At 44.3% G+C, this 27799-nt stretch overlaps 1 protein-coding gene across 4 annotated transcripts in view; it reads right to left on the reverse strand.

Moving 5' to 3' along the window:
* The window catches only part of LOC129853589 (probable E3 ubiquitin-protein ligase HECTD4), a 66872-nt gene extending 40264 nt beyond the window's left edge, over positions 1-26608 (reverse strand). The window contains exons 1-17 of one of the 4 annotated variants that reach the window (XM_055919783.1): positions 25971-26608; positions 21332-21903; positions 15483-15572; positions 15249-15376; positions 13926-14034; positions 12883-13021; positions 12572-12742; positions 12284-12476; positions 10624-10782; positions 10399-10512; positions 10161-10301; positions 9771-10006; positions 8670-8812; positions 8470-8540; positions 8244-8349; positions 7891-8011; positions 7652-7774 (exon numbers count right to left, since the gene is read on the reverse strand). In XM_055919783.1, coding sequence (XP_055775758.1) covers positions 7652-7774; positions 7891-8011; positions 8244-8349; positions 8470-8540; positions 8670-8812; positions 9771-10006; positions 10161-10301; positions 10399-10512; positions 10624-10782; positions 12284-12476; positions 12572-12742; positions 12883-13021; positions 13926-14034; positions 15249-15376; positions 15483-15572; positions 21332-21903; positions 25971-26117 — 2763 coding nt within the window. In that variant the 5' untranslated portion in view covers positions 26118-26608. Of the gene's footprint in view, positions 1-7645; positions 7775-7890; positions 8012-8243; positions 8350-8469; positions 8541-8669; positions 8813-9770; positions 10007-10160; positions 10302-10398; positions 10513-10623; positions 10786-12283; positions 12477-12571; positions 12743-12882; positions 13022-13925; positions 14035-15248; positions 15377-15482; positions 15573-21331; positions 21904-25970 lie in introns of all 4 variants that reach the window. The other 3 variants (XM_055919781.1, XM_055919782.1, XM_055919780.1) reach the window with 3 other exon arrangements.
* Positions 26609-27799: the final 1191 nt, after the last annotated feature.

Consider the following 27799-nt stretch of genomic DNA (forward strand, 5'->3'; position numbering starts at 1 on the left):
AGACAGAGCGAGACAGAGCGAGACAGAGCGAGAGCGAGACAGAGAGAGAGCGAGACAGAGAGAGAGCGAGACAGGGAGAGAGCGAGACAGGGAGAGAGCGAGACAGGGAGAGAGCGAGACAGGGAGAGAGCGAGACAGGGAGAGAGCGAGACAGGGAGAGAGCGAGACAGGGAGAGAGCGAGACAGGGAGAGAGCGAGACAGAGAGAGAGCGAGACAGAGAGAGAGCGAGACAGAGAGAGAGCGAGACAGAGAGAGAGCGAGACAGAGAGAGAGCGAGACAGAGAGAGAGCGAGACAGAGAGAGAGCGAGACAGAGAGAGAGCGAGACAGAGAGAGAGCGAGACAGAGAGAGAGCGAGACAGAGAGAGAGCGAGACAGAGAGAGAGCGAGACAGAGAGAGAGCGAGACAGAGAGAGAGCGAGACAGAGAGAGAGCGAGACAGAGAGAGAGCGAGACAGAGAGAGAGCGAGACAGAGAGAGAGCGAGACAGAGAGAGAGCGAGACAGAGAGAGAGCGAGACAGAGAGAGAGCGAGACAGAGAGAGAGCGAGACAGAGAGAGAGCGAGACAGAGAGAGAGCGAGACAGAGAGAGAGCGAGACAGAGAGAGAGCGAGACAGAGAGAGAGCGAGACAGGGAGAGAGCGAGACAGGGAGAGAGCGAGACAGGGAGAGAGCGAGACAGGGAGAGAGCGAGACAGGGAGAGAGCGAGACAGGGAGAGAGCGAGACAGGGAGAGAGCGAGACAGGGAGAGAGCGAGACAGAGAGAGAGCGAGACAGAGAGAGAGCGAGACAGAGAGAGAGCGAGACAGAGAGAGAGCGAGACAGAGAGAGAGCGAGACAGAGAGAGAGCGAGACAGAGAGAGAGCGAGACAGAGAGAGAGCGAGACAGAGAGAGAGCGAGACAGAGAGAGAGCGAGACAGAGAGAGAGCGAGACAGAGAGAGAGCGAGACAGAGAGAGAGCGAGACAGAGAGAGAGCGAGACAGAGAGAGAGCGAGACAGGTCATGATCAGATGAGCTCCTGCATTTTTCAGCATTTTCTTTAAAAAATATAGATTTAGAGTTAGTTAAACTTGGATTTTTTGTCAGGAACACATACAGGATGCTACCCTCTACAACATAACCCTAAATTCAAATCAAAACTCAAAACCTACATCCTGATTTTGGACGGAATTACGGAATCACCTGAAAGATTCACAAATACCAAGGATTATTACACAGCAAATTCTCTGGAAAACAACAGAAACCTGAAAACACCACCCAACCTGGAACTGAGTGAGTAATGTTTAGTATGAAACTATATTCTATTGCCAAAAGCCAAGAAGAAAAATACATGACATTACTTTATAAGCATTGAATGAAACATAATTGCCAAGCTTGATACAGCTTCAACTAGCACTGACGTGTCAAGTGAGAGGTGTCAAAAGACCATTAGCCCAACAATGGCAGGAGAGTCAAATAGTCTACCCCAAACAAATGGAGAGGCCTTAGAAGCTGCCTCCCGCTGTTCAGAGGTAATTAAAATACTGTACCCTGTGAGTGTGAAGAATGACAAGGCAAGAAAAGAGCACAAAATGAAGCTCCTTTTGGAAAATCAAGAGACACTTTTTGCTGACTATTACAAAAATGGGAACATCAGTAACCTTATCTTCCACACAAACCATCCCCTGGCATGGCACAGTGCTATATTAGCACACTACCCCTCTGTTAAGAGAGGGGGGGTTAACGAGTGGTGGAAACTCAGGATTCTTGACAACGAGGACGAGGAGTCAGCTAATATAAATCTGTATAAGTCTGGAACAGTAATGGTACAGGGCAACCCCAAACAGTTTCAGCTGGACTTTCACCTAATCAAAGAATTAGCCCAGCAGGAGAAGCTCTCCCTTGATAAAGATACCCCCACCCCAAGCGGGTCAGACCAGACCTCTTCATCAGGACCCACAGACGAGCAACCCTCAGCAGACAGTCAACCTCCCAGCACAGAGTACTTCCCCCTCATTGAAATGAAGGATAAATTCACCCAGCTGGAGGTAAGGCAGGTGGAGCTGGAACAGCAGGTGATTACACTCCAGTCAGCACAGACCCAGACAACAGTCCAGCACAACAACACCCCCTTAACCAGACCTGGAGAGCTGGAGGTGGAGAGAGACATATCTGCACTCTGGACTGTGGTGAGACAATTTCAACAGGAGAAATAGCAGAAGCAGGAGCAGAACAAAGCACTAGAGGAGAGGATCAGACTGCTGGAGGAGAGGGAGAGGGGGATGGAGGAGAGGATCAGACTGCTGGAGGAGAGGTGGAGGGGGATGGCATGTGACAGAGAACAACCCACTAGGGAGGTGGCCATCCCCACAGAGACGCCAGCTGAACAGCCCACATCAGCACCCGACAAAAGTCTCAATACCACAGCAGAACAATCCACACCAGACCCTGACCATAGAGTCGATATCACAGCAGAACAGACAAAAGAAAAACCCCAAGCCCAGCAGCTCTCACCCCCCCGGTCAGCCACCCTGATAGCCCTCCTGATAACCCCCCCACACCCACTGAGGACAAACACAAGACACAGATTGTCCTCCTTATGGACTCAAATGGTGAATTTATAGAAGAAAAAAAAACTTTTTCCCAAACACAGTGTGTCTAAACTCTGGTGTCCAAACACCCAGCGCGCCCTAGACCTTCTGTCTGAGGACAAACTAGGCTCACCTAGCCACATAATAATACACACAGGCACAAACGACCTGAGAGCACAGCAGGAAAGGGTTGCCACAGCACTGAAGGGAGTGATTGAAAAAGCTTCTTCTACGTTCCCCAACGCACAAGTGGTTATCTCCACCCTGCTACCACGAAAAGACTTCCACCCTGCTACAATACAGCGGGTAAACGCAAGCATTTCCCGTGACTGTGCTTCAAAACCAAATGTCTTTCTGGCCCACCACTCCACCCTGGACTTGAACAACCTCTATGACCAGGTCCACCTCTACAAGGCAACAGTGCCCACCTTTGCCCGGACTCTAAAGGACATCGCTCTCAAACGCAGCCCCAACAGCAACAGATCAATAGACACCCCACCCAGACCAGCGAGACACCCTCCAAGAACTTCAGGACCCCCCCCTGGACCTACACATAGAGGACCCACGCCAAGAGGACTTACATCCAGACCACAGCACCCCCAGACACATCCACACCCCCACCCCAACCAATCAACACCCCCCCCACATCAACCATGCCCACACCCCATTTAGGCCCCCTCAGATCAGACCTATGCCACTCCTGCCCACCCCATGCACCCCACCCCCGCAAAGAGGGCATCAACATGGAAGTCACACATACGCCCAGGTAGTGAGCGGGCAAACAGGCCCAACCCCCACCCTTACACTCGCCCAAGCCAACGGCATGTACCAGATGCTCAGCAGGCTCTGCTCACACTTACTGGCCTGAGGCCAAACCATGACCAACAACATTGGACACTTTATGGAACAAAAAGCCTTCACTATATCATCCTGGAATATCCAAGGCCTGAGGTCATCTGCCTTTGGCCTATAGAGCAAGAACCCGGACTTCACCAAAGAAATCGGTAATGCAGACATTGTCATCCTGCAAGAAACCTGGTATAGAGGAGACGGACTCACTGGTTGCCCTCTAGGTTACAGAGAGCTGGTAGTCCCATCCACCAAACTACCAGGTGTGAAACAGGGAAGGGACTCAGGGGGAATGCTAATTTGGTATAGAGCAGACCTAACTCACTCCATTAAATTAATCAAAACAGGAACATTTTACATTTGGCTAGAAATTCAAAAGGAAATTATCTTAACAGAGAGAAATGTCCTCCTGTGTGCTACCTATATCCCCCCACTAGAATCCCCATATTTTAATGAAGACAGCTTCTCCATCCTGGAGGGGGAAATCAATCATTTCCAGGCCCAGGGACATGTATTAGTCTGTGGCAACCTAAATGCCAGAACTGGACACGAACCTGACACCCTCAGCACACAGGGGGACAAACACCTGCCTGCAGGTGACAGCATTCCCTCCCCCATATGCCCCCCTAGGCATAACTATGACAACATAACCAACAAAAACGGGTCACAACTCCTGCAGCTCTGTCGCACGCTGGGTATGTACATAGTCAATGGTAGGCTTTGAGGGGACTCCTATGGTAGGTACACCTATAGCTCATCTCTTGGCAGTAGCACTGTAGACTACTTTATCACTGACCTCAACCCAGAGTCTCTCAGAGCGTTCACAGTCAGCCCACTGACACCCCTATCAGATCACAGCAAAATTAGTCTACTTGAACAGAGCAATACTCAATCGTGAGGCATCAAAGCCAAAGGAACTGAGTAACATTAAGAAATGCTATAGATTTTTTTTTTTTTACCGTTATTTTACCAGGTAAGTTGACTGAGAACACGTTCTCATTTGCAGCAACGACCTGGGGAATAGTTACAGGGGAGAGGAGGGGGATGAATGAGCCAATTGTAAAAAAGATGGAAGGAATGCAGTTTGGAAACCTACCAAAAAACAATTAGGCAACAGCAAATCCAATCCCTTTTAGACAACTTCCTGGGTAAAACGTTCCACTGCAATAGTGAAGGTGTAAACTTGGCAGTAGAAAATCTTAACAGTATATTTGACCTCTCAGCTTCCCTATCAAATCTAAAAATCTCAAATAGAAAACCGAAGAAAATGAACAACATTGACAAATGGTTTGATGAAGAATGCAAAAATCTTAGAAATAAATTGAGAAACCTGTCCAACCAAAAACATAGAGACCCGGAAAACCTGAGTATACGCCTTCACTATGGTGAATCACTAAAACAATACAGAAATACACTACGGAAAAAGAAGGAACAGCATGTCAGAAATCAGCTCAATGTAATTGAAGAATCCATAGACTCTAACCAATTCTGGGAAAATTGGAAAACACTAAACAAACAACAACATGAAGAATTATCTATCCAAAATGGAGATGTATGGGTAAACCACTTCTCCAATCTTTTTGGCTCTATAACAAAGAATAAAGAGCAAAAACATATACATGATCAAATACAAATACTAGAATCAACTATTAAAAACTACCAGAACCCACTGGATTCTCCAATTACCTTGAATGAGTTACAGGACAAAATAAAAACCCTCCAACCCAAAAAGGCCTGTGGTGTTGATGGTATCCTTAATGAAATGATCAAATATACAGACAACAAATTCCAATTGGCTATACTAAAACTCTTTAACATCGTCCTTAGCTCTGGCATCTTCCCCAATATTTGGAACCAAGGACTGATCACCCCAATCCACAAAAGTGGAGACAAATTTGACCCCAATAACTACCGTGGAATATGCGTCAACAGTAACCTTGGTAAAATACTCTGCATTATCATTAACAGCAGACTCGTACATTTCCTCAATGAACACAATGTACTGAGCAAATGTCAAATTGGCTTTTTACCAAATTACCGTACAACAGACCATGTATTCACCCTACACACCCTAATTGACAACCAAACAAACCAAAACAAAGGCAAAGTCTTCTCATGCTTTGTTGATTTCAAAAAAGCCTTCGACTCAATTTGGCATGAGGGTCTGCTATACAAATTGATGGAAAGTGGTGTTGGGGGTAAAACATACGACATTATAAAATCCATGTACACAAACAACAAGTGTGCGGTTAAAATTGGCAAAAAACACACACATTTCTTCACACAGGGTCGTGGGGTGAGACAGGGATGCAGCTTAAGCCCCACCCTCTTCAACATATATATCAACGAATTGGCGCAGGCACTAGAACAGTCTGCAGCACCCGGTCTCACCCTACTAGAATCAGAAGTCAAATGTCTACTGTTTGCTGATGATCTGGTGCTTCTGTCACCAACCAAGGAGGGCCTACAGCAGCACCTAGATCTTCTGCACAGATTCTGTCAGACCTGGGCCCTGACAGTAAATCTCAGTAAGACCAAAATAATGGTGTTCCAAAAAAGGTCCAGTCGCCAGGACCACAAATTCCATCTAGACACCGTTGCCCTAGAGCACACAAAAAACTATACATACCTCGGCCTAAACATCAGCACCACAGGTAACTTCCACAAAGCTGTGAACGATCTGAGAGACAAGGCAAGAAGGGCATTCTATGCCATCAAAAGGAACATAAATTTCAACATACCAATTAGGATCTGGCTAAAAATACTTGAATCAGTCATAGAGCCCATTGCCCTTTATGGTTGTGAGGTCTGGGGTCCGCTCACCAACCAAGATTTCACAAAATGGGGCAAACACCAAATTGAGACTCTGCATGCAGAATTCTGCAAAAATATCCTTCGTGTACAACGTAGAACACCAAATAATGCATGCAGAGCAGAATTAGGCCGATACCCACTAATTATCAAAATCCAGAAAAGAGCCGTTAAATTCTACAACCACCTAAAAGGAAGCGATTCCCAAACCTTCCATAACAAAGCCATCACCTACAGAGAGATGAACCTGGAGAAGAGTCCCCTAAGCAAGCTGGTCCTAGGGCTCTGTTCACAAACACAAACACACCCCACAGAGCCCCAGGACAACAGCACAATTAGACCCAACCAAATCATGAGAAAACAAAAAGATAATTACTTGACACATTGGAAAGAATTAACAAAAAAACAGAGCAAACTAGAATGCTATTTGGCCCTAAACAGAGAGTACACAGTGGCAGAATACCTGACCACTGTGACTGACCCAAACTTAAGGAAAGCTTTGACTATGTACAGACTCAGTGAGCATAGCCTTGCTATTGAGAAAGGCCGCCGTAGGCAGACATGGCTCTCAAGAGAAGACAGGCTATGTGCACACTGCCCACAAAATGAGGTGGAAACCGAGCTGCACTTCCTAACCTCCTGCCCAATGTATGACCATATTAGAGACACATATTTCCCTCAGATCACACAGATCCACAAAGAATTCGAAAACAAATCCAATTTTGATAAACTCCCATATCTACTGGGTGAAATTCCACAGTGTGCCATCACAGCAGCAAGATTTGTGACCTGTTGCCACAAGAAAAGGGCAACCAGTGAAAAACAAACACCATTGTAAATACAACCAATATTTATGCTTACTTATTTTAACTTGTGCTTTAACCATTTGTACATTGTTACAACACTGTATATATTTAATATGACACTTGTAATGTCTTTATTGTTTTGAAACTTCTGTATGTGTAATGTTTACTGTTAATTCGTTTTGTTTGTTTCACTTTTGTGTATTGTCTACCTCACTTGCTTTGGCAATGTTAACACATGTTTCCCATGCCAATAAAGCCCCTTGAATTGAATTGAATTGAGAGCGAGACAGAGAGAGAGCGAGACAGAGAGAGAGCGAGACAGAGAGAGAGCGAGACAGAGAGAGAGCGAGACAGAGAGAGAGCGAGACAGAGAGAGAGCGAAACAGAGAGAGAGCGAGACAGAGAGAGAGCGAGACAGAGAGAAACACAGAAGGAGAGAGAGAAACACAGAAGGAGAGAGAGAGAGAGACAGAGAGAAACACAGAAGGAGAGAGAGAGAGAGACAGAGAGAAACACAGAAGGAGAGAGAGAGACAGAGAGAAACACACACAGAGAGACACACCACATGGAGAGACAGCAGTAGGGATATTTAAAAGGGGTGTTTACCTGTACCTTCATTGTTTCCCCTTGTAGGGAGCTGTCACTGTCGTCGTTGTCATCGGGGCGTATCAGAACGGTGTTGCTAAGCAGGTGGTTCTGAACGGCCATGAGATAGCGCAGGCTTGATGAGGCCACCTGGTAGAGGGGAAGGAGGGAGGGGGACTACAAGTCAGTATGCAACAGCTAACACACTTCATCTACTGCTGAATGGTAAACAGACTGTCTGACCAGACAAAGCCAAAGACACATACTGGCACAGTGGAGAGCAGCTTCTGGAAGTCATCCCTTGCGACAGTCTGACATTTAGTGATAAGAAGGCAGGATTCACGGACAACGGTCTTCAGGATGCAGTGCAGGAGTTCATCACTTAGTCTGGAGGGGAAACACAGGCCAGATAATGAGACTGATTCAGCTGAACAACCCTGTTATACAGAGAGAGTGGCCTATTGCATTATTATTATTCACGGGTACATTTTATGGCATCAGGTTACTCAGTGAAACCATTCAGCTCTGGTTAGGGGAGGAATTGAGAGGTATTTTTCAAGCAGTAATACATGACATTGGAAATATTGTTGAGAAAATGTCTGCAAAAGCTGGACTCTACCTGTAGTGATCATCTTCGTCGCTCCCAAATCTATTTTTCTGCAGCTGGTCAGCCAGGTTAGTGAGGATGACATCACGGAGCTGAGACAGACCACTGTTCCTCTCCCCTAAAGATCACACAGAACTCCTTCAATACCTCCAGCGTATCAAATATTTGAGATACACATTCTAATCATGTGTGTGTTAAGAGTGTTCATAAAACCCAACGAGTAGGTCGCAACTATCACCTTCTGTCAGGACCAGCCTCAGCAGGCTGCTGAGTTCAGACTCCCCCTGATACAAAGTATTCAAACCCGAGCTATGGAGAGGGATGGATAGACAGACAATGACAGTAGGTGTCAATCACAGGACAGATAGTCGTCTGTAAGATCTTGTCTTTACGTGTGTCCTGTGTTTATGGCTTTGTTCTGAACGGAGTTGTGCTTACCTGATAGCCAGGCACACTTCTCCCTGGATCTCCGCTCCAATCTGATCCACAGGAGCCATGAGCAGCTGCCACAGGAGCAGACCGGAACGCCGCACGCTCTCCCTGTTCTGCTCCGACTGAGGGTTGAAGAACCTGAACACCACCTGACAAACACCAACGTGTAAAAATGAGTGATTTAGACATCAGTTGGACTCCAGGTAGCATCATAGCAGCACAGGGGTCTTAAAACTTAACTTGTCAAGGGACACCCTCCCAGGGATACCGGCAACCCAGAGACCCCATCATACATGAGCAAATCAAAAAATAAATAAATAAAATCATGTCTTATCATTGAATGATAATGGCAAGGAGAAGTAACCAAAATTATTTATTATTTGGACCTCCCCACATTATAAGTTGGAAGAGGAAGTGTACACTCTACCCTAGCCTATTAGCTAGAAAGGTAACGCCAAACACATTTTCGCTAATAGCAGCTGTTGAGCTAGTTGAACAAAGGTTAACCATGTGTTGGCAAAATTAATGTACAAGTGAAGAAAGCTTACCAGCACCAGCCATTTGCCGCACTGGTAGCCTATTCATGATGATTTTTCAAAGCCTGTTTCAGATACTCCAGCAAGAGTCATTTGCTCATATGTATATACTGTATTGTATTCTATACTACACCATTGACTGTTAAACAGCCAACTCCAGTACATCACAGGCTGCTGCCTATAGACAGATTAGTAATCACTGGCCCCTTTAATAATGTCTCGGTATCTGGCATTACTCATCTCATATGTATAAACTGTACTCTATACTATTCTACGGTATCTTAATCACTTTAATTGTGTGTAAATATTGCATCACCCATCTCATATGTATATACTGTATTCTATACTACGCCACTGTATCTTAGTCCAATGCTACTCTGACATATGTATATATTCTTAATCCATTCCTTACTTAGATTTACGTATATTTTGGGTATATGTTGTGAAAATGTTAGATATTACTGCACTGTCGGACCTAGAAGCACAAGCATTTTGCTACACGCACAATAACATCTGCTAAACACGTGTATGTGACCAATAATTTTGATTTGGTTCTCCAGCTCCACTGTACCTGGAACACCACCAGGATGCAGCGGATGATGCAGGTGTCCCTGTTGACCATGGCTTTCTCCATGATGTCACAGATGCTGCTGAAGTGGCGAGCATCGATGGGGTGCTGCTTGCCCAGGAGGGCGCCCAGGGGAAAGCTGCTGCTGCTGGCTGCCAGAAGGTTGAGCTGGTGGATGCACATGGCGCCCACATGGTGAAGCAGCTGGTTGATCACCTCTCCGGTGGCCACGGTCTCCTCTGCAGCAGGGAGCGAGGGGTAAGTCAACTCTTAACGGTACGATTTGACTTAAAAGGAAGAAGCTGGTTGAGACACTCTTCAGCCTATAATTCTGCAGCACATAATTTGAGGTCAGCGTTGTTTTCTAAACAAGAGTAAAACTGTTTTGGTTACCTTTGGGTTCCTTGATGACATGACTGACGCCAAGCCTATGGCACACGTGATGGAAGGCCTGGTTGCCAGGGTTAGACCACTGGTCCATGTAGTCACTGGAGCAGCTCCAGATTAAGTTGTTGAGGGCATCATAGCAGGCTCCTACAACACAAATGTCACATAAGCTCTACTTTGAGAACGCTGCACTCATCTAGGGGGAAAAAAGGGAAAAAAGCCCAATTCCTGAACAGGAGCTTACCCAGCCCTGCCACCTGGGCCCCCCTGCCTAGAGAACTGCCAGGTGCGTCAATGAGATCTGCCCGGCTACTGAACTGACCATCAACTAGGTTGAATGCCAGACTGGAGGAGAGGACTGGTTGGAGAAAGAGAGGAAAGCAGTCAACAAATATACCACTAACAGTGAAAAGGAGACTTGCCAAAAACACAATAGAGAAAAACAGTTTAGAGGAACATCTGCTCTTACTCTTCAGGGAGGACAAGCCGCTGGTCCCTCCAAACAGGGAGCGTGTGGCAGAGCTGCCAGACACACCGGGCGGAGATGCCAGCATCACCAGGGACGTCCCACACACATACATGGGAGTCTTCCTCAGAGTCTTTAGAGGGAGGCCACAGCTGGTGTTTACTGCTGTGGAAGAGGAGCAAAGACATGAGTCAACACACAACAAAGGGATGTGAAGTGTGAATCGCACAATGAGCAATGTGACGAGGATAATGAAGATTCAATCCTATTTTTCACTGCCTGGATATCACACATGTAACTGTTGGTGAAACAAAAATTGTTGTGTTAGTGCCTTCAGAAAGTATTCACACCCCTTGACATTTTCCACATTTTGTTGTGTTACAGCCTGAATTTAAAATATATTAAATTGAGATGTCGTCACTGGCCTACACTCCATAATGTCAAAGTGGAATTTTGTTTTTCGCAATTTGTACAAATTCATTATAAATGAAAGGCCGAAATGTCTTGAGTCAGTAAGAATTCAACCCCTTTGTTATGGCAAGCCTAAATATGTTTAGGAATAAAGATTTGCTTTACAAGTCACATACTAAATTGTTTAATAATATAGAATAACTATCTTCAAAGTAATGACTCGGGACGTCGGGTTTGATATGAAAGCTTCTTTTAGTAATAATTCTTGATCATGTTACATTTAACAACTTTAGATTCTACAGAGCAATGCCAGTAAGATGCTAGCGCAAAGTGGCCAAATAATCACCTGTTAATTGCACTTAACTAGCGCGTTCACTCTCTACTTCCTGTCGCAAGGCATCCTGGAACTTGCAGTCAAAAGCGTAATTCAATACTAACCAATACAATTACATACGTAAATAACTGTAAAGAAATATCTTTAGATACAGCTCAATGAATTAACTTAAACATTAACTCTGTAACACATTAAAGTTACAACAAAAAATAGTGTTTAACATGATTTCTGAATGACTACCACATCTCTGTACCCCACACATACAGATAATTGTAAGGTCCCTCAGTCAAACACAGATTCAACCACAAAGACCAGGGAGGTTTTCCAATGCCTCGCAAAGGGCACCTATTGGTAGATGGGTAAAAATAAGCAGACATTGAATGTCCCTTTGAGCATGGTGAAGTTATTTGTAACACTTTGGATGGTGTATCAATACATCCAGTCACTACAAAGATACAGACGTCCTTCCTAACTCAGTTGCGGAGAGGAAGGAAACCGCTCATAGATTTCACCATGAGGCCAATGGTTTCCTTAAAACAGTTACAGAGTTTAATGGCTGTGATAGGACAAAACTGAGGATGAATCAACAACATTTTAGTTACTCCACAATACTAACCTAACTGACAGAGTGAAAAGGAGGAAGCCTGTACAGAATAAAAATCTTCCAAACCATGCATCCTGTTTGCAACAAAGCACTAAAGTAATAATGCAAATAATGTGGCAAAGCAATGACCTTTTTCTCTTGATTACAACGTGTTATGTTTGGGGCAAATCCAATAGATTACTGAGTACCACTTGCAATATTTTGAAGCATAGTGATGGCTGCATCATGTTATGGGTATGCTTTTAACTGTTAAGGATTGGGGAGTTTTCAGGGTAAAAAAAAGTGTATCTATCTAAATAGTGTGAGGTCATTACCGGACTGCTCTTCCTTGACAGTGTTGGTGATGGCAGAGCCGGTGAGAGCGGCCAGCGTTGCGGAGTGGGAGGCGCGAAAGCGTGACATGCGGCTCAACAGCAGCTCGTTCAGACACTTGGACGACTCGCCCTCCTTCCGTATCAGGATCACCCTCTCCTGCAGGACGTCTGCCACACACAATCCTGTCTCTGTCTGCACCAGAGGGAGGAGGGAGAGAGGGGTGAGAGATGGGAAGAAGGGAAGAGCCTTTTGGAGCATGGTCGAAAGGCTTGGAGAAACAACCTCACCAATAGCTGAAAGACATCCATGAAGACCGAGTGGCCTTTCTGGGTCTTCTCGTTCAGGCTGGCAGGAGACCACACCCAGTACAGGTAGGTTCCATCTGAGCACAGGTGCAGCGTGGACATGCTGCTGCCAACAGGGAAGTGGTGGGCTGGCATGGGAATGACCTGGCACACCTGAGATAGGTAGAAAGGTCAGTCTTTTGGAAGAGATACAGTACTGGATCGCCCAATGTGTGGTGCTGGCCTGAGTTAGTGAAATTGAGTCATCATGAGTGATGTCATGAAGCCTGTTGCTAGGTTGCCAGCTGCCGTACCTGCAGGGTGAAGGGGTCGATGACCTGGCACAGCTGATGAGGCTTGGCATCAAAGGAGGCGGGGCGGTGAAGAAGGCGGCCGCTGCTGAACACCACCCAGCCGGGCTCCAAGTCCTCATTCCGACAGTACACAAACCCCCTGCACAAACACACAAAATAATGATCTCCATTTCCTCTGATATTTTGCTCAAAAAGTGAAATAAATCAGAGGGGGAATGCAGTAGGGCAGAGGGGTTTTGAAGTTCAGGTCAGAAGGAGGGAACAGGAGAGTTAGAACAGGACATGAGGTGGCCCGGTGGCTCCCTACTTATATGTACAGCATATACACTACATGTCAAAAAGTATGTGGACATCCCTTCAAATGAGTGAAATCTGCTATTTCAGCCACACCCGTTGCTGACAGGTGTATAAAATCGAGCACACAGCCACGCAATCTCCATAGACAAACATTTTCACTAAGGCCATTCTACTGACGAGCTCAGTGACCTTCAACTGTCATAGGATGCCACCTTTCCAACAAGTAAGTTAGTCAAATTTCTGCCCTAGTCAACTGTAAGTGCTGTTATTGTGAAGTGGAAAAGTCTAGGAACAACAAAGCAAAGTCCATACAGAAAATGGTTTGTCGAGATCGGTGTGGAAGAACTTGACAGGCCTGCACAGAGTCCTGACCTCAACCCCATCGAACACCTTTGGAATTAATTGGAACACCGACTGCGAGCCAGGCCTAATCGCCCAACATCAGTGCCTGACCTCACTGATGCTCTTGTGGCTGAATGACAGTGTACCCCTGCACATCGACTCTGTACTGGTACCTCGTGTAAATAGAAAAGTTATCGTTACTCATTCCTCATGTTATTCTTCTTCTATAAGTTCTCAATTTTTCTCTCTGCATTGTTGGGAAGGGCCCGTAAGTAAGCATTTCACTGTGAGTCTACACCTGTTGTTTACGAAGCATGTGACAAGTAAAATTGGATTTGAGGGTATTTTAAGTGAGGCACTCTCACTCTTTCTCTCTGCAGATATAGGCAGGGGTGTCATGTTACCTCAGTGTCCCGTGCAAACCGGAGCCCAGCTTGCTGATCCCTCTCCCAAAGGAGTTAGTGGTGTAGAGATAGAACCCATCTGTGGCCAGGCAGCGCCCTAGGTCTGTGTCTGCAACAGCAGGGAGGATATAGACAGAGTGAGGAACAGCAGAAGAGGGGGAGAAAAATGGAAGGGGGAGAGAAAAACCAGGAACGGAGGGGAGATGGAGGACAGTATAGAGAGGAGGGAATAACAGGAGAAGGGGTGTGATTAAGCTACTAAAAGATATGTCCATCTGTAAGTTCTCTCTCATCTTCTCCCCACTGAAGCACCATGGTGCAGACAGACGGGACAGTCTGACAGTATAGCCCTACTTCTTCAACTGACAATTCGTGTTTAATGTTGTCCTTCATTTTATAGCATAGTAAGCGTACATATGGTCTCACACACCCACAGCATTGGCCAAACAGAATCAAAGGACTAGTCAGCCAATCAACAAGAAAGGCAGGGAAAATGACTTTCCTTTTGACTGAACCTGCCTGTAGTTTGCACTTGGCAGGTGAGAGGGATAAGCCCCCCAGCCCCCGGCCTGCCAGCTCTACTAGATTCTTTAGCTGCCATTTCTCTGCCTCTCAACTGGCTTCCTATAGGAGAGCTGATGAGGTCCTATCACCTTACAGGGCTCTCCAAGGTCAGCCCATCGATTGGAGGAAACAAGCCATCACCCACCCTCTCTCTTTCTCCCTCAAACTTCTGCTAGTCATTACCCTGCCCTATAACCAACACATGATGCCCTCCTCAGAAGACTCGGCCAATGAGACAGAAGGATGACTCCATGTCTGCCCTTGGCTTAATGTTGGGAGTACTAAGTGGCTCCAAACAAAGGATCAAATAGAAATGATCTAAAGAGGTGAATGAATAAATCATCATCCAAATGAGAGAAAGGATTATGAGGTTGCCGTTGTCACCAGAACACTACTACTAACAACTACACTTACAGTGCACTCACATACACATTACTCTATAATGGTACTGTGAAAATGTGTCCTATATATTCTAGATTTTTTAAACCCCGGCCCCGTCCCCGCAAGAGGCCTTTTGCTAGGCCGTCATTGTAAATAAGAATTTGTTCTTAACTGACTTGCCTAGTTAAATAAAGGTTAAATAAATACAAATCCAACAGCACAAAAATCACTAATATGATCACTAGACTGGAAAATATTTAGAGTTTGCAACAACAAAAAAGCAACCTCACTTGAAAACCCCCCCAGGTCCGGTTCAAAGGAAGTTTGCTCCCTATCTCAAGACCAATGGAGCTCTTGTTCACACACACACAGGCTTACCTTTGCTCTCTGCCCCTCCAGCGCTGCTGTCAGGTGTAGGCAGCATGTCTTCAAAGCCCCAGGAGACCCTGTGCTTTCCCCCCAGCAGACAGGATGGGGAGCCTGGCCCCCCCTCCAGCACCAGGAGTCTGGGTGGGACAGATCGGGAGAGAAAGAGTTCACAACGAAAACAACACAGAAAAAAGACAACGGTGTCTCACCAAGCACATCCAGGCATAAGGATACTAGACTCACCTGTAGAGCACATCAGCCACAGGGAGCTGGCCCAGGTCTGTCTGTTTCTGCAGCAGGTGAACTGTGTGGATGAAGGTCTTCAGGGACCCTCTGGAAACACAAAACATGTGTTAAACCATGGAATGGGAGGGAGCGAAAGTCAGTGAAGGTCCCAGGTAGGCCTAATTCCACCCCAAAACGATTATTTTGGTATTTGCTTCATTAGTCCATCGTTGATTTAGTCCCAAAAATGTTTTGCATGTCAACAATCAAGTTAAGATATAACTTTCAAAATACATAAATACAGCCGGTACGACAAATTTTGCATCAAGTTATATACAGTACCAGTCAAAAGTTTGGACACACCTACTCATTCAAGTGTTTTACTTTATTTTTTCTATTTTCTACATTGTAGAATAATAGTGAAGACATCAAAACTATGAAAGAACACATATGGAATCATGTACTAACTAACAAAAAAAGTTTTAAACAAATCAAAATACATGTTATTATTTAGATTCTTCAAAGTAGCCCTTTGCCCTGATGACAGCTTTACACACTCTTGGCATTCTCTCAACCAGCTTCATGAGGTAGTCACCTGGAATGCATTTTAAATAACAGGTGATCATTGTTAAAAGTTCATTTCTGGAATTTCTATCCTTCTTAATACGTTTGAGCCAATCAGTTGTGTTGTGACAAGGTAGGGGTGGTATACACAAGATAGCTCTATTTGGTAAAAGACCAAGTCCATATTATGGCAAGAACAGCTCAAATAAGCAAAGAGAAACGACAGTCCATCATCACTTTAAGACATGAAGGTCTGTCAACCCGGAAAATGTTAAGAACTTTGAAAGTTTTTTCAAGTACAGTCGCAAAAACCATCAAGCGCTATGATGAAACTGGCTCTCATGAGGACCACCACAGGAATGACCTTCTCTGTATACATCAGTGATGTTGCTCTTGCTGCTAGTGACTCTCTGATCCACCTCTACGCAGATGACACCATTCTGTATACCTCTGGCCCTTCTTTGGACACTGTGTTAACTAACCTCCAGATGAGCTTCAATGCCATACAACTCTCCTTCCGTGGCCTCCAACTACTCTTAAATGCAAGTAAAACTAAAAACTCTTCAACCAATCGCTGCCCGCACCTGCCCGCCCGTCCAGCATCACTACTCTGGACAGTTCTGACTTAGAATATGTGGACAACTACAAATACCTAGGTGTCTGGTTAAACTGTAAACTCTCCTTTCAGACTCACATTAAGCATCTCCAATCCAAAATTAAATATAGAATTGGCTTTCTATTTCGCAACAAAGCATCCTTCACTCATGCTGCCAAACATACCCTCGTAAAACTGACCATCCTACCGACCCTCGACTTTGGCGATGTCATTTACAAAATAGCCTCCAACACTCTACTCAACAAATTGGATGCAGTCTATCACAGTGCCATCTGTTTTGTCACCAAAGCCCCATATACTACCCACCACTGTGACCTGTACGCTCTCATTGGCTGACCCTCGCTTCAATACTCGTCGCCAAACCCACTGGCTCCAGGTCATCTTCAAGTCTTTGCTAGGTAAAGCCCCGCCTTATCTCAGCTCACTGGTCACCATAGAAGCACCCACCCGTAGCATGCGCTCCAGCAGGTATATCTCACTGGTCACCCCCAAAACCAATTCTTCCTTCGGGCTGCCTCTCCTTCCAGTTCTCTGCTGCCAATGACTGGAACGAACTGCAAAAATCACTAAAGCTGGAGACTCTTACCTCCCTCACTAGCTTTAAGCACCAGCTGTCAGAGCAGCTCACAGATCACTGCACCTGTACATAGCTCATCTGTAAACAGCCCATCCAATCTACCTCATCCTCACACTGTATGTATTTATTTTTCTTGTTACCTGGTTAAATTAAGGTGAAATTAAAAATCTAATAAAGAAACCTCTGCTGCAGAGAATAAGTTCAATAGAGTTACCAGCCTCAGAAATTGCAGCACAAATAAATGCTTCACAGAGTTCAAGTAAGACACGTCAACACCAACTGTTCAGAGGAGACTGCGTGAATCAGGCCTTTATGGTCGAATTGTTACAAAGAAACCACAACTAAAGGACACCAATAAGAAGAAGGGACTTGCTTGGCCAAGAAACACGAGCAATGGATATTAGACGGGTGGAAATCTGTCCTTTGATTTTTGGTTCCAACCGCTGTGTCTTTGTGAGACGCAGAGTAGGTGAATGGATGATCTCCGCATGTGTGGTTCCCACCGTGAAGCATGGAGGAGGTGTGATGGTGTTTTGCTGGTGACACGGTCAGTAATTTATTTAGAATTCAAGGCACACTTAACCAGCATGGCTACCACAGCCTTCTGCAGAGATACGCCATCCCATCTGGTTTGCGCTTAGTGGGACTATCATTTGTTGTTCAAGAGGACAAATCACCCAAAACAAACCTTAAGGCTGTGTACGGGCTATTTTACCAAGGAGAGTGATGTAGTGCTACATTAGATTACCTGGCCTCCCCAATCACTCGACCCCAACCTAATTAAGATGGTTCGGGATGAGTTGGACTGCAGAGTGAAGGAAAAGCGGCCAACAAGTGCTCAGCATGTGGGAACTCCTTCAAGACTGTTGTAAAAGCATTCCAGGTGAAGCTGGTTGAGAGAATGCAAAGAGTGTGCAAAGCTGTCATCAAGGCAAAAGGTGGCTGCTTTAAAGAATCTCAAATATAGATTATAATTTTGATTTGTTTAACTCTATCATAGTTTTGATGTCTTCACTATTAGTCTACAATGTAGAAAATAGTCCAAATAAAGAAAAACCCTTGAATGAGTAGGTGTGTCCAAACTTTTGACTGGTACTGCATGTCTTGAAAACTTAATGGAACTACACTGAGTGTACAGAACATTAGGAACACCTGCTGTTTCCATGACAGACTTAAGGTGAATCCAGGTGAAAGCTATGATCACTTATTGATGTCACCTGTTAAACCCACTTCAAATCAGTGTAGATGAAGGGGAGGAGACAGGTTAAAGAAGGATTTCTAAGCTTTGGACATTGATTGTGTATGTGTGCCATTCAGAGGGTGAATGGGCCTTTTCACGCTCAACAGTTTCCCTTGTGTATCAAGAATGGTCCACCACCCAAAAGACATCCAGCCAACTTGACACAACAGTGGGAAGCATTGGCGTCAACATGGGCCAGCATCCCTGTGGAACACTTTTGACACCTTGTAGTCCATGCCCTGACGAATTGAGGCAGGTCTGGAGGCAAAGGGGAGTGAAATTAAGTATTAGGAAGGTGTTCCTAATGTTTTGTAAGGGATTATGAGGGCCAGCAGGACAGCAGGACAGCCTGGTTGCCGTTGTCACCAGAACACTACTACTAACAAAATGACCTAATTTGCAGGGCAAGGGGAACAACTACTTCAAGGTCTCAGAGCGAGTTACGTCACCGATTGAAACGCTATTAGGGTGCACCCCGCTAACTAGCTAGCCATTTCACATCGGTTACACCAGCCTAATCTCGGGAGTTGATAGGCTTGAAGTCATAAACAGCTCAATGCTTGAAGCACAGCGAAGAGCTGCTGGCAAACGCACGAAAGTGCTGTTTGAATGAATGCTTACGAGCCTGCTCCTGCCTACCACCGCTCAGTCAGACTGCTCTATCAAATCATAGACTTAATTATAACATAATTAAGGCAACATAACATTGCCTATAATTTCCACCTTTTGTCTATTCCATTTGCACAACAGCATGTGAAATGTATTGTCAATCAGTGTTGCTTCCTAAGTGGACAGTTTGATTTCACAGAAGTGTGATTGACTTGGAGTTACATTGTGTTGTTTAAGTGTTCCCTTTATGTTTTTGAGCAGTGTATATACTTGTGTATTGATTTTAAGAAAGGCGTTGATGTTTATGGTTAGGTACATTGGTTCAACGACAGTGCTTTTTTCGCGAATGTGCTTGTTAAATAGCCGTTTGGCGAAGTAGGCTATGATTAATGATAAATTAACGGGCACCGAATCGATTATATTCAAAGCAGGACAAGCTAAATAAACTAGTAATATCATCAACCATGTGTAGTTAACTAGTGATTATGTTAAGATTGATTGTTACATATTTAAAAAAATATATTTTTTAATTTCCCGAGCTGCCTTTTCAGCGCAATGTTGTCGAGGGGTTCTGCTAGCAGAACGCCTGCGCTAGAAAGGTTAAGCTACTTTGACCATTAAAAAAAAAGAAAGTAGCTACAAGGCACACCCAAATCATCAGGGGGGAGACAGAGGATAGCCTAGCTCTTTAACTACCCACCACTGTTTGTGAAAGGGAGAGCACCAGAACTGGATGGTTCCCCAACACAATGGGCTCTATGCCTCTACACAGGGCACACAAAGGGCAGCGGGTTCTGGTTAACAAGTGAAGCACAGTTGTCAACAGCAGAAGCCGGGCTGCAGCCACAGGTGAAAGAAAAGAGTGCTGTCCTCTGTGTCCTAGGTCAGGGGTTTTCCAACTGGGGTCCACGGATACCATGTTAATGTTTCTGCGTCATGTATGAAGGAAGTTAAAAGGGTAGTTTCACAAGCCAATAGCGTTAGCGCAATGACTGTAAGTCTACAGGAACAGTGTGATACTAGCTGTTCCTGTTCATCAGACTCTGGGGAAGTAGATAAATGGCTTCATTGACAAAATCCCAAACGATCCTTGTAATATGGAGGAAATTACAGTCATTGGAGCTAATAATAGGGGTTTTTCTGTATACTGGTCACTTTTCGGGATGGAAAAACAGTGTGTGTCAACTTAAATAAACAACCAAAACCAGATAGAAAGCATGCAGAAAAGATAGAACTTTAAATATTCTACCGTTAGTCAATGCCACTCCGACGTTGCTCGGACTAATATTTATATATTTCTTAACTCCATTCTTTTACTTCATGTTTGTTTGTTGTTGTGAATTGTTAGATATTACTGCACTGTTGAAGCTTGGAACACAAGCATTTTGCTACACCTGCAATAACATCTGCTAAATATGTGTGGGTGAACAGAATATTTGATTGGATTTTGATAATAGCATCTTTGAGAATTAACAATCATATGAAAGCTAGACAGTCAGGAGGAATAGAACATTCTAAAACCCCAGCATTCAGGGCAGACGGCCAGTGATTTTGTTATAATGATTGAGCAGAGGAACACAGCATTAGCCTTGGCAAAATGCATAGAATTGCAGGAAATTTGCTTCAAACATGTACAATTTTCTCTCAGCTAAAAGGAAAAATAGTAGCATTGCAAAAAGGTGCTTTACAACAGCTAAATGTTGTCTATGCCACCACGATACCTTTACATTTCTAGCTAGAATATGTTATAGTTTACACTTCCTCATCCAATGAACTGTGGGGAGGTTAAAACAATGAAACTGTCTTCCAAATCTATTCATTTTAAAATGTTGATTACTTCTACTTGCCATTATCATTCACCTGAGACAAGACGTGATTATATATATTTTTTGCTAAAATATGATGGGGGTTTGCCTGGGCGGGGGTCCCTGGGAAAGAAAAGTCTGAAAACCCCTGACCTAGGTGACAAACAAGACCCCTGTTCAACAAGCATCACTGACATAGCAAACACAAAAACTGAAAGGCCTTTTTCAAAGATAAAGAAAGATAAGATTATATTTAGTGAACAACTGGGGCTAGCTACATCACTGAAAGTGGAAACAGAAATGGGATGACACTTGAGGGCTTGCCTAATCATCATTTGAGCAGTATTAGGAAGCTGGAGTAAATGAGCCAGACGGCTAAGCAGACTCAAGTGATCCGGCATACTATTATCTCCTCTTTATGTGTGGTGTGCTCTGTTGTTAAGCGTGTGGTCTCACCTGGCACAGGCGAGAGCTACCAGGGCAGCGGCAGCATTCTCCCTCTGCCTGTGTGCGTGGAGCACGTATGTAGGAGCCTGGCCCTGCTGCCCCTGGCCCTGCTGGGTCTGTGCTGTCTGCTGGACCCCTTCCTCCAGCCAGGAGCAGAGCAGCCCTTCTAGGCCATTGAGGCAGTCGGCAGGCTCCTTGCTGAGGCTGAGGGGCTGGCAGTCACGCAGGCAAGACAGCAGTACCTCCGCCGTGACCCCACAGAGCGCCGGGTCACTGCGTGTCTGGGACTGCAGGAGAGGGAAGACCAGTAGCAGCCCCATGCGGGAGGTGAAAGGAGCCTGTTCAGGCTGCTGCAGCAGGCCTTGTCGTTTTAGCAGGGCCATGGCCTCCTCATCACCCCCTCCAGCCCCCTCCCGGTCCTGCTGCTCCTCCAGGGCCAACTGACGCTGAGCCCCCCACAGGCCCCGTAGAGCATTCAGACGGTATTCCAACAGGCGGGCATACGCATTGCTTTGGTTACCACAGACTGCACGGAGACGCTCGGCTAGCTCCGCAGGGTTCTTTGTCTCGAATGTGAGGATCTAGAAGAGATAGAAAGGAAGATTGAGAAAATATGAGTGATACAGAAAATAGTCATGAAGATACGTAACCAACAGGAGTTGGTTTAATCCTTGGGGAGACAATGGGTCGAGATCTCAAAGCGATGACGGCATCCAGTATAGTGCACTGACTGTAAATCACCATCTAGCTGGGGTCTGGCGACCTCTAAATCCAATTTACAACAGAGTACTACTTCACTATGAGATAATGTGTAGCTAAATTTAATATGAGAGAGGAAAAGGAGGTTAGACCCTTTGATTCTAATGATACTCATTAAAGAATCAAAATACATGTGTGGAAATAACCTGGGATACTCCTTGTTGTATTTCTAACCCACAGTCATTTCACATTTAAATTGTATTCATAGTGCAGATGTTCTTACCAAGAGAAACAGCCAAATACAGCATTACATAATCAAAAAAAGAAGCAGTATGAAAGAGAGAGAGAGAGATTGTGGGGTTATTTCAGAGGAGATAAAAAGGAATATTGTGCATCATCTGCACTTACGCAGCATTTCAACCAGGTATCGATTACAGTGTCTAGTCTAAGACTCCATAACACCATTTAGCAGGCACTTTTTTATTCTTCAGATATGCGACTAATGTTACGGTAAAATCCCTTAATTGGAGACTGGGATTGTTCACCGACCCTCTCCACCTTACTCTGCAGAAAGGATTATCCTCTACAGCTAGACTTCCATCCAATTGGAGAAAGATGTCCATCTAAATATTATAGAAGCTGCATAAAGAAGATATGCTAATTTTACCACCAGTGGTGTTTCACCAAATGGACTTGTTGGGGATAAAAATCAGTGCCTGACGACGTAGGGCACAACATTTTATTTTCCGCTTAAGTTGTCATGTCCCGAAAACTCACATTTTCAATATGCTCCCATCACATTTTCAACTGCACCGATAGATTTGTCACTAAAACTGTTATGTTAAATACCAAATGTGACTACTCAGCAGCTCGCAGGTATAGTGCGGGTAGGCAAGTCTACATTATTATGGATAAGAGCGAGAATATTTTATTTGTCAAAAGGCAGTCAAGCATCGATCATCATGTCACCAGAATAAGACCCTAGATATTTAATGGAAAGAAGCATCAAGCAAGCTCATCACCATGCACTTTCACCAACCTGTGAAGTTCATCATAAAATATTTCATCTGTAGCCTAATAAAACTGCACTACCAAGTCATAGTGGGAGGACCACACACCATATGATTGTGTGACACCAAATTTACTTTGATTTGATGGTTATTATATAAATTCTGCGCATAAAAGCGTTTCCACCGCCATTTTATGCATAATTAATTTTACGGACACTAAATGTATCGCATATGTCGAACGAACAAATAATCTTTATAAAATTGTATTGAAACTTCCTGTTTTCATCACAGCTGTGGTGATTTAAATTTTTTTTTTAAATATGGTATGACTTCACTGACATAAAAACTGTGGATGGAAACGTATTTAGTGATGCTGATATAAATAGCCTGCATCTAAGCGCCCATGGGCTGCTGGATGACCTGATCAATCATGAGTTTGGCAACATTAACCCAAAAGAGGCATGCATATGGAAACTTTCCCACTGTGCTAATGGCCCCTGTAGATGGCCTCCATAAAGACCAGAGGAAGCTGCTTGGAGAGGCTGGAGGACTTAACCAAACCACACATTTTAATGTTTCTACTACTCTCTGATAGGGAAATTACAATGTCCACAGACCCCCTAATCACCCCAACTCATCATACGGCAATTGGTGTTGCACTACGTTACCTCCTCACATAATTTTTATTTAACCTTTATTAAACTAGGCAAGTCAGTTAAGAACAAATTCTTATTTACAATAACAGTCTACCCCAGCTAAACCCTAACGATGTTGGGCCAATTGTGCGCCGTCCTAAGGAACTTCCAATCACGGCCGTTTGTGATACAGCCTGGAATCTAACCAGGGTCTGTACCTCTAGCATTGAGATGCAGTGCCTTAGACCACTGCGCCACTCGGGAGCCCTCGGGAGCCCTACATAAGAAGAATAAGGTTAGTGAGAGCAGGGGGAAGGGTGGATGGTGGTGACAGTACAATAACTAGAGGCACACTGCAGATGCTCAGGTTACATGCCATCCATCCTTCCACTGCAGAAAGGACAAGCAACACTTCCATGTCCTGTACTGCTATTGAACCAATGGTACTGGGCTATTCTGAGAAGTGACACGGGCAATAAGACCTTTGTTTTGACTTCCACCTCTCAGACCCAAAGCTAAACCTGTCCCACTATGAAGCAGTAGAATCAGGATGCCAAACTACTGCACCAGGGGCACAGGGCTAGCTAGCACAGCTGCTCTATCCCCCAGTCATTGCTCCACTCTTACGAAAAATAAGAAAACTTCACAAGCAGGAGATGTACGCAGTAAAGTCTAGTCCTCTCAGGTTGATTAATTCTCAGTGACCATCTGTAACATGTAATCTGTCTGACTCTCACTCATTCACCATCTATCAGTCTGTGACCCCTTTATCTATGTTTAGGTCTACATCACTCTCCATCTGTGCACCCTCAGTCACAAACCTCAATTTCCTTGTTCTCACCTTCTCTATTCCCCCCGTTGCACCATTTTCTGGTTATTAACACAATTCTATTCAAGTATGAGTAGTAGGAACTAGAGAAAGTCCATATTCATTTAAAAAAACATACAGGAGTAATTATAGGTTAAGTGCCTTGCTCAGGTTTCACTTAGTCAGCTCAGGGATTCAAATCAAATCATTATTGGTCACATACACACGGTTAGCAGATGTTATTGTGAGTGTAGCAAAATGCTTGTGCTTCTAGTTCCGACAGTGCAGCAATATCTAACAAGTAATATCTAAAAATTCTACAACGAATACCTAATACACACAAATCTAAGTCAAATCTAATCTGGAATAAGAATAGATAACCTGCAACCTTACGAATTACAGGGCCATCACTCTTAACCACTAGCCTACCTGCCGCCCTAGTCTCTGATATGCCTAGCACATTTGTCAATGGATTCCTACAGCTAACGGGATCGATCATTCAAGCGTCCATTTATTCGGTACTTATTCTGAACCTTAATGTCAAGGTTGACCAGAAAAGGCCTTTTAAGAGTCAAGCACATAGGCTAACTAGCTTAATAGTCCATATTTTTGTGTTTATGGTTGAGTAAAAGACCACAAGGCATTCCACAGGTGTCAACACCAGATGAATATTGATCAAATAAAAGACTGCCATTGAATTATGGCAGTTCATTGAAATACTGTCAAGTGTGCCAATGAGGAAGTATACTGTGCTTCTATGTGCTGAACTCTGAACTGTAAGACCCCCTGGCTACATACTAGTTTGAGGAGCTTGCAAGCATGCCTTATTTAGTTTTCCTATTGTATTTTTTTAGTTTGTATGCCAATGTGCTTTGAAGAATGTAATGCATAAGTTGATGAACACAACAATAGCCAGCCACCACTCAAGAGCACCCAATGTCTTGGCCAAAAATGACAAGGGGTACCCCACAAAGGGTGGGGATTTAAAAGCCAGGACATGATAATAGTCTACCTAGCTACGTCGTGAGTCATCATGCCTATACAGTGAGATTCATAGCTAACGTTAAAGCAGCTGGATCCGATCAATCAGGAATGGAAACGACGTTATCACCACATTGAGTATTAGCTGGCAATAAGATTTTCAATTGACATGAATAACGTACCCAGTTATAGCTAACTACCTCTTCAAAAGGTAACGTTAGACAGTCTGCTAACGTTGGCTAAACAGTTAGCCTGCTATTGTTACTGTTAATGTCATTACCTGCTTGTCAAGCCGGAGTTGGCACCTTACTCATGAACATTATTAGCTAAAAATAGAATATGTTTATACAGCTAAATGTGACTTTATTCATATGGAATCAAATGTTGAGCTAGCTAGGTAACGTTAGCTTTCGGCTATTTAGCTTAACTATAGTCGGTTAGCTAGCTAACGTTAACTACACTGTTGTTGCCAAGAAAACATTCGAAATGCAAACGTTGATGCAGAGTAGACTCACCTCCTGCTCAGTGTCGCCCTGCTCAGACACCCCGATTTCACTGGGAAGTTCAGCCAGATCCGTGACCCGAATCAGTCCATCGTGAAGGAAAATAGTCTCTTCCTTCACTGACAGCCACTGGGACGAATCCACGGCTCCGGAGCCCATCTCTCTCTCCCCCGAGAAAAATGCCAGAGAGGTCGAACATCAAAACAAATTCAATATCCGAAATGACAATAACACTACCCGACAGACATGCTGTCAGTCAGATGACAAACTCAAACGTAGTCCGAGCCAGCTACGTTAGCTAACTAATGCCACTCGTACTGCTTTACTACAGTGGCTAGCTGGCTAACATAGGTCGGCCAGCTGATTGCACTGTGTGGGACAGGTTCTTTATCTAGCCGAGGCTAGCTATCAACCGTACTGTACCGTCTTCACAGTGCAGAGTGGATGTGACACGCTGTAAACCGTAATATTTAAAGCGAAGTTTCATAAATGACTGCCTTCTCCTGCTGAACACAAAGTCTGAGCATAACCACAATACGACAAGAAAGCAGGAAAAATGGCTCCGTTAATGGTCCAACCTCTGTTTATTAGTGACCGGATAGATTTCCGAAATACCACAGCTGAGACGCCATGTTTCCTAGGCCAACAGTTCCCAGCATACACTGCAGGTTATCCTACAACAGGGATCTCTAACCTTTTCTAGCGTGATAGCTGCTCTTCCCCGGGACCTTTGTGTACAACAGGTGTTTTATGTCAATATACCTGGTAAAATAATGGTTAAAACAACACAAAGGGGGCCCATTTAAATGTAGTATTTCCTGAATTCTGTTTTCTCACAACAACAAAAAAATCCTGGTTTTGGAAAAAAAATGTTTGCTCATGATTTAAATTGTTCAAAGAGAAACATCGATAACTTATGTTCTGAATCCATGTTTTTTTAAAGGTAAAAAAATATATATATATTTGCGTGTATAATTCCCCTTTAACTGCACATGTAGCAAGAGAGTAATATGTCGGTTTAGAGATGTTTCTGCTGGGCCTTTTGGGAAACCGAGGCTTTCTGAAAGCTTCCGCGCTTTCAGCAAATTGTTCCGGGAAACGGTTCAGTACTTGGAGCGTCATTATCTGTTCACAATACACATGACATTTGCTAGACAGCAATAGGTGTGATTTTCAGATGGATGTTTTTTTCTCCACTGTTTTTATGTAAATTTCGTGGCGCAGCTGTAAATCGTTGGCTTTAGTAGCCTACAATCAGTTGGAAGACTGGGTTTACTTCATGCTTCCTTTTTTACCTTGAAGTTTGCTATTTTTCAAAACTGAATCTATAGTATTATTTAGGATGCATAAGACAGAGGCTTATACAATACCAAACAAAACAAATTATTTTGAACAACAGTGCCGAGAGTGTGGTTTCACATAAAACTATTTTTCAAAATATTGTGCATTTGACCTCACATCCCTGAATGTTCCATAGTTCCATACTCTACCTGCTAAGCTACCGGTCAGGTGAAATTTATTTCAAAAAATCCTAACTATATTTGTAAGTACAGTCAGTAGAGGTCAGTGTTTTAAAGTAGCTTGGAATCAAAGAAAGCCCCGAACCATGGCGAAAACAATGGGGTCTTGCATTTTGCAACAAGCAGTTTGAAAAAGCACGTGATCAAACAAGCTTTGGACGTCATTGATGGCGTACTTCTGATAAAGCGATACACGCATCTGCACACTGTTTTTTTGCATTTTGGTACAGCAGAAGTAAATTAATTTCCAATGGAACGCTGCGTTTGCCTTTCAGCATTGTGATGCAGAGGCAGTTGCAGTACGTTCTGTGTGATGCATAC

The sequence above is a fragment of the Salvelinus fontinalis genome, chromosome 4 (assembly GCF_029448725.1).
Source record: "Salvelinus fontinalis isolate EN_2023a chromosome 4, ASM2944872v1, whole genome shotgun sequence".
NCBI classification, from domain to species: Eukaryota; Metazoa; Chordata; class Actinopteri; order Salmoniformes; family Salmonidae; genus Salvelinus; species Salvelinus fontinalis.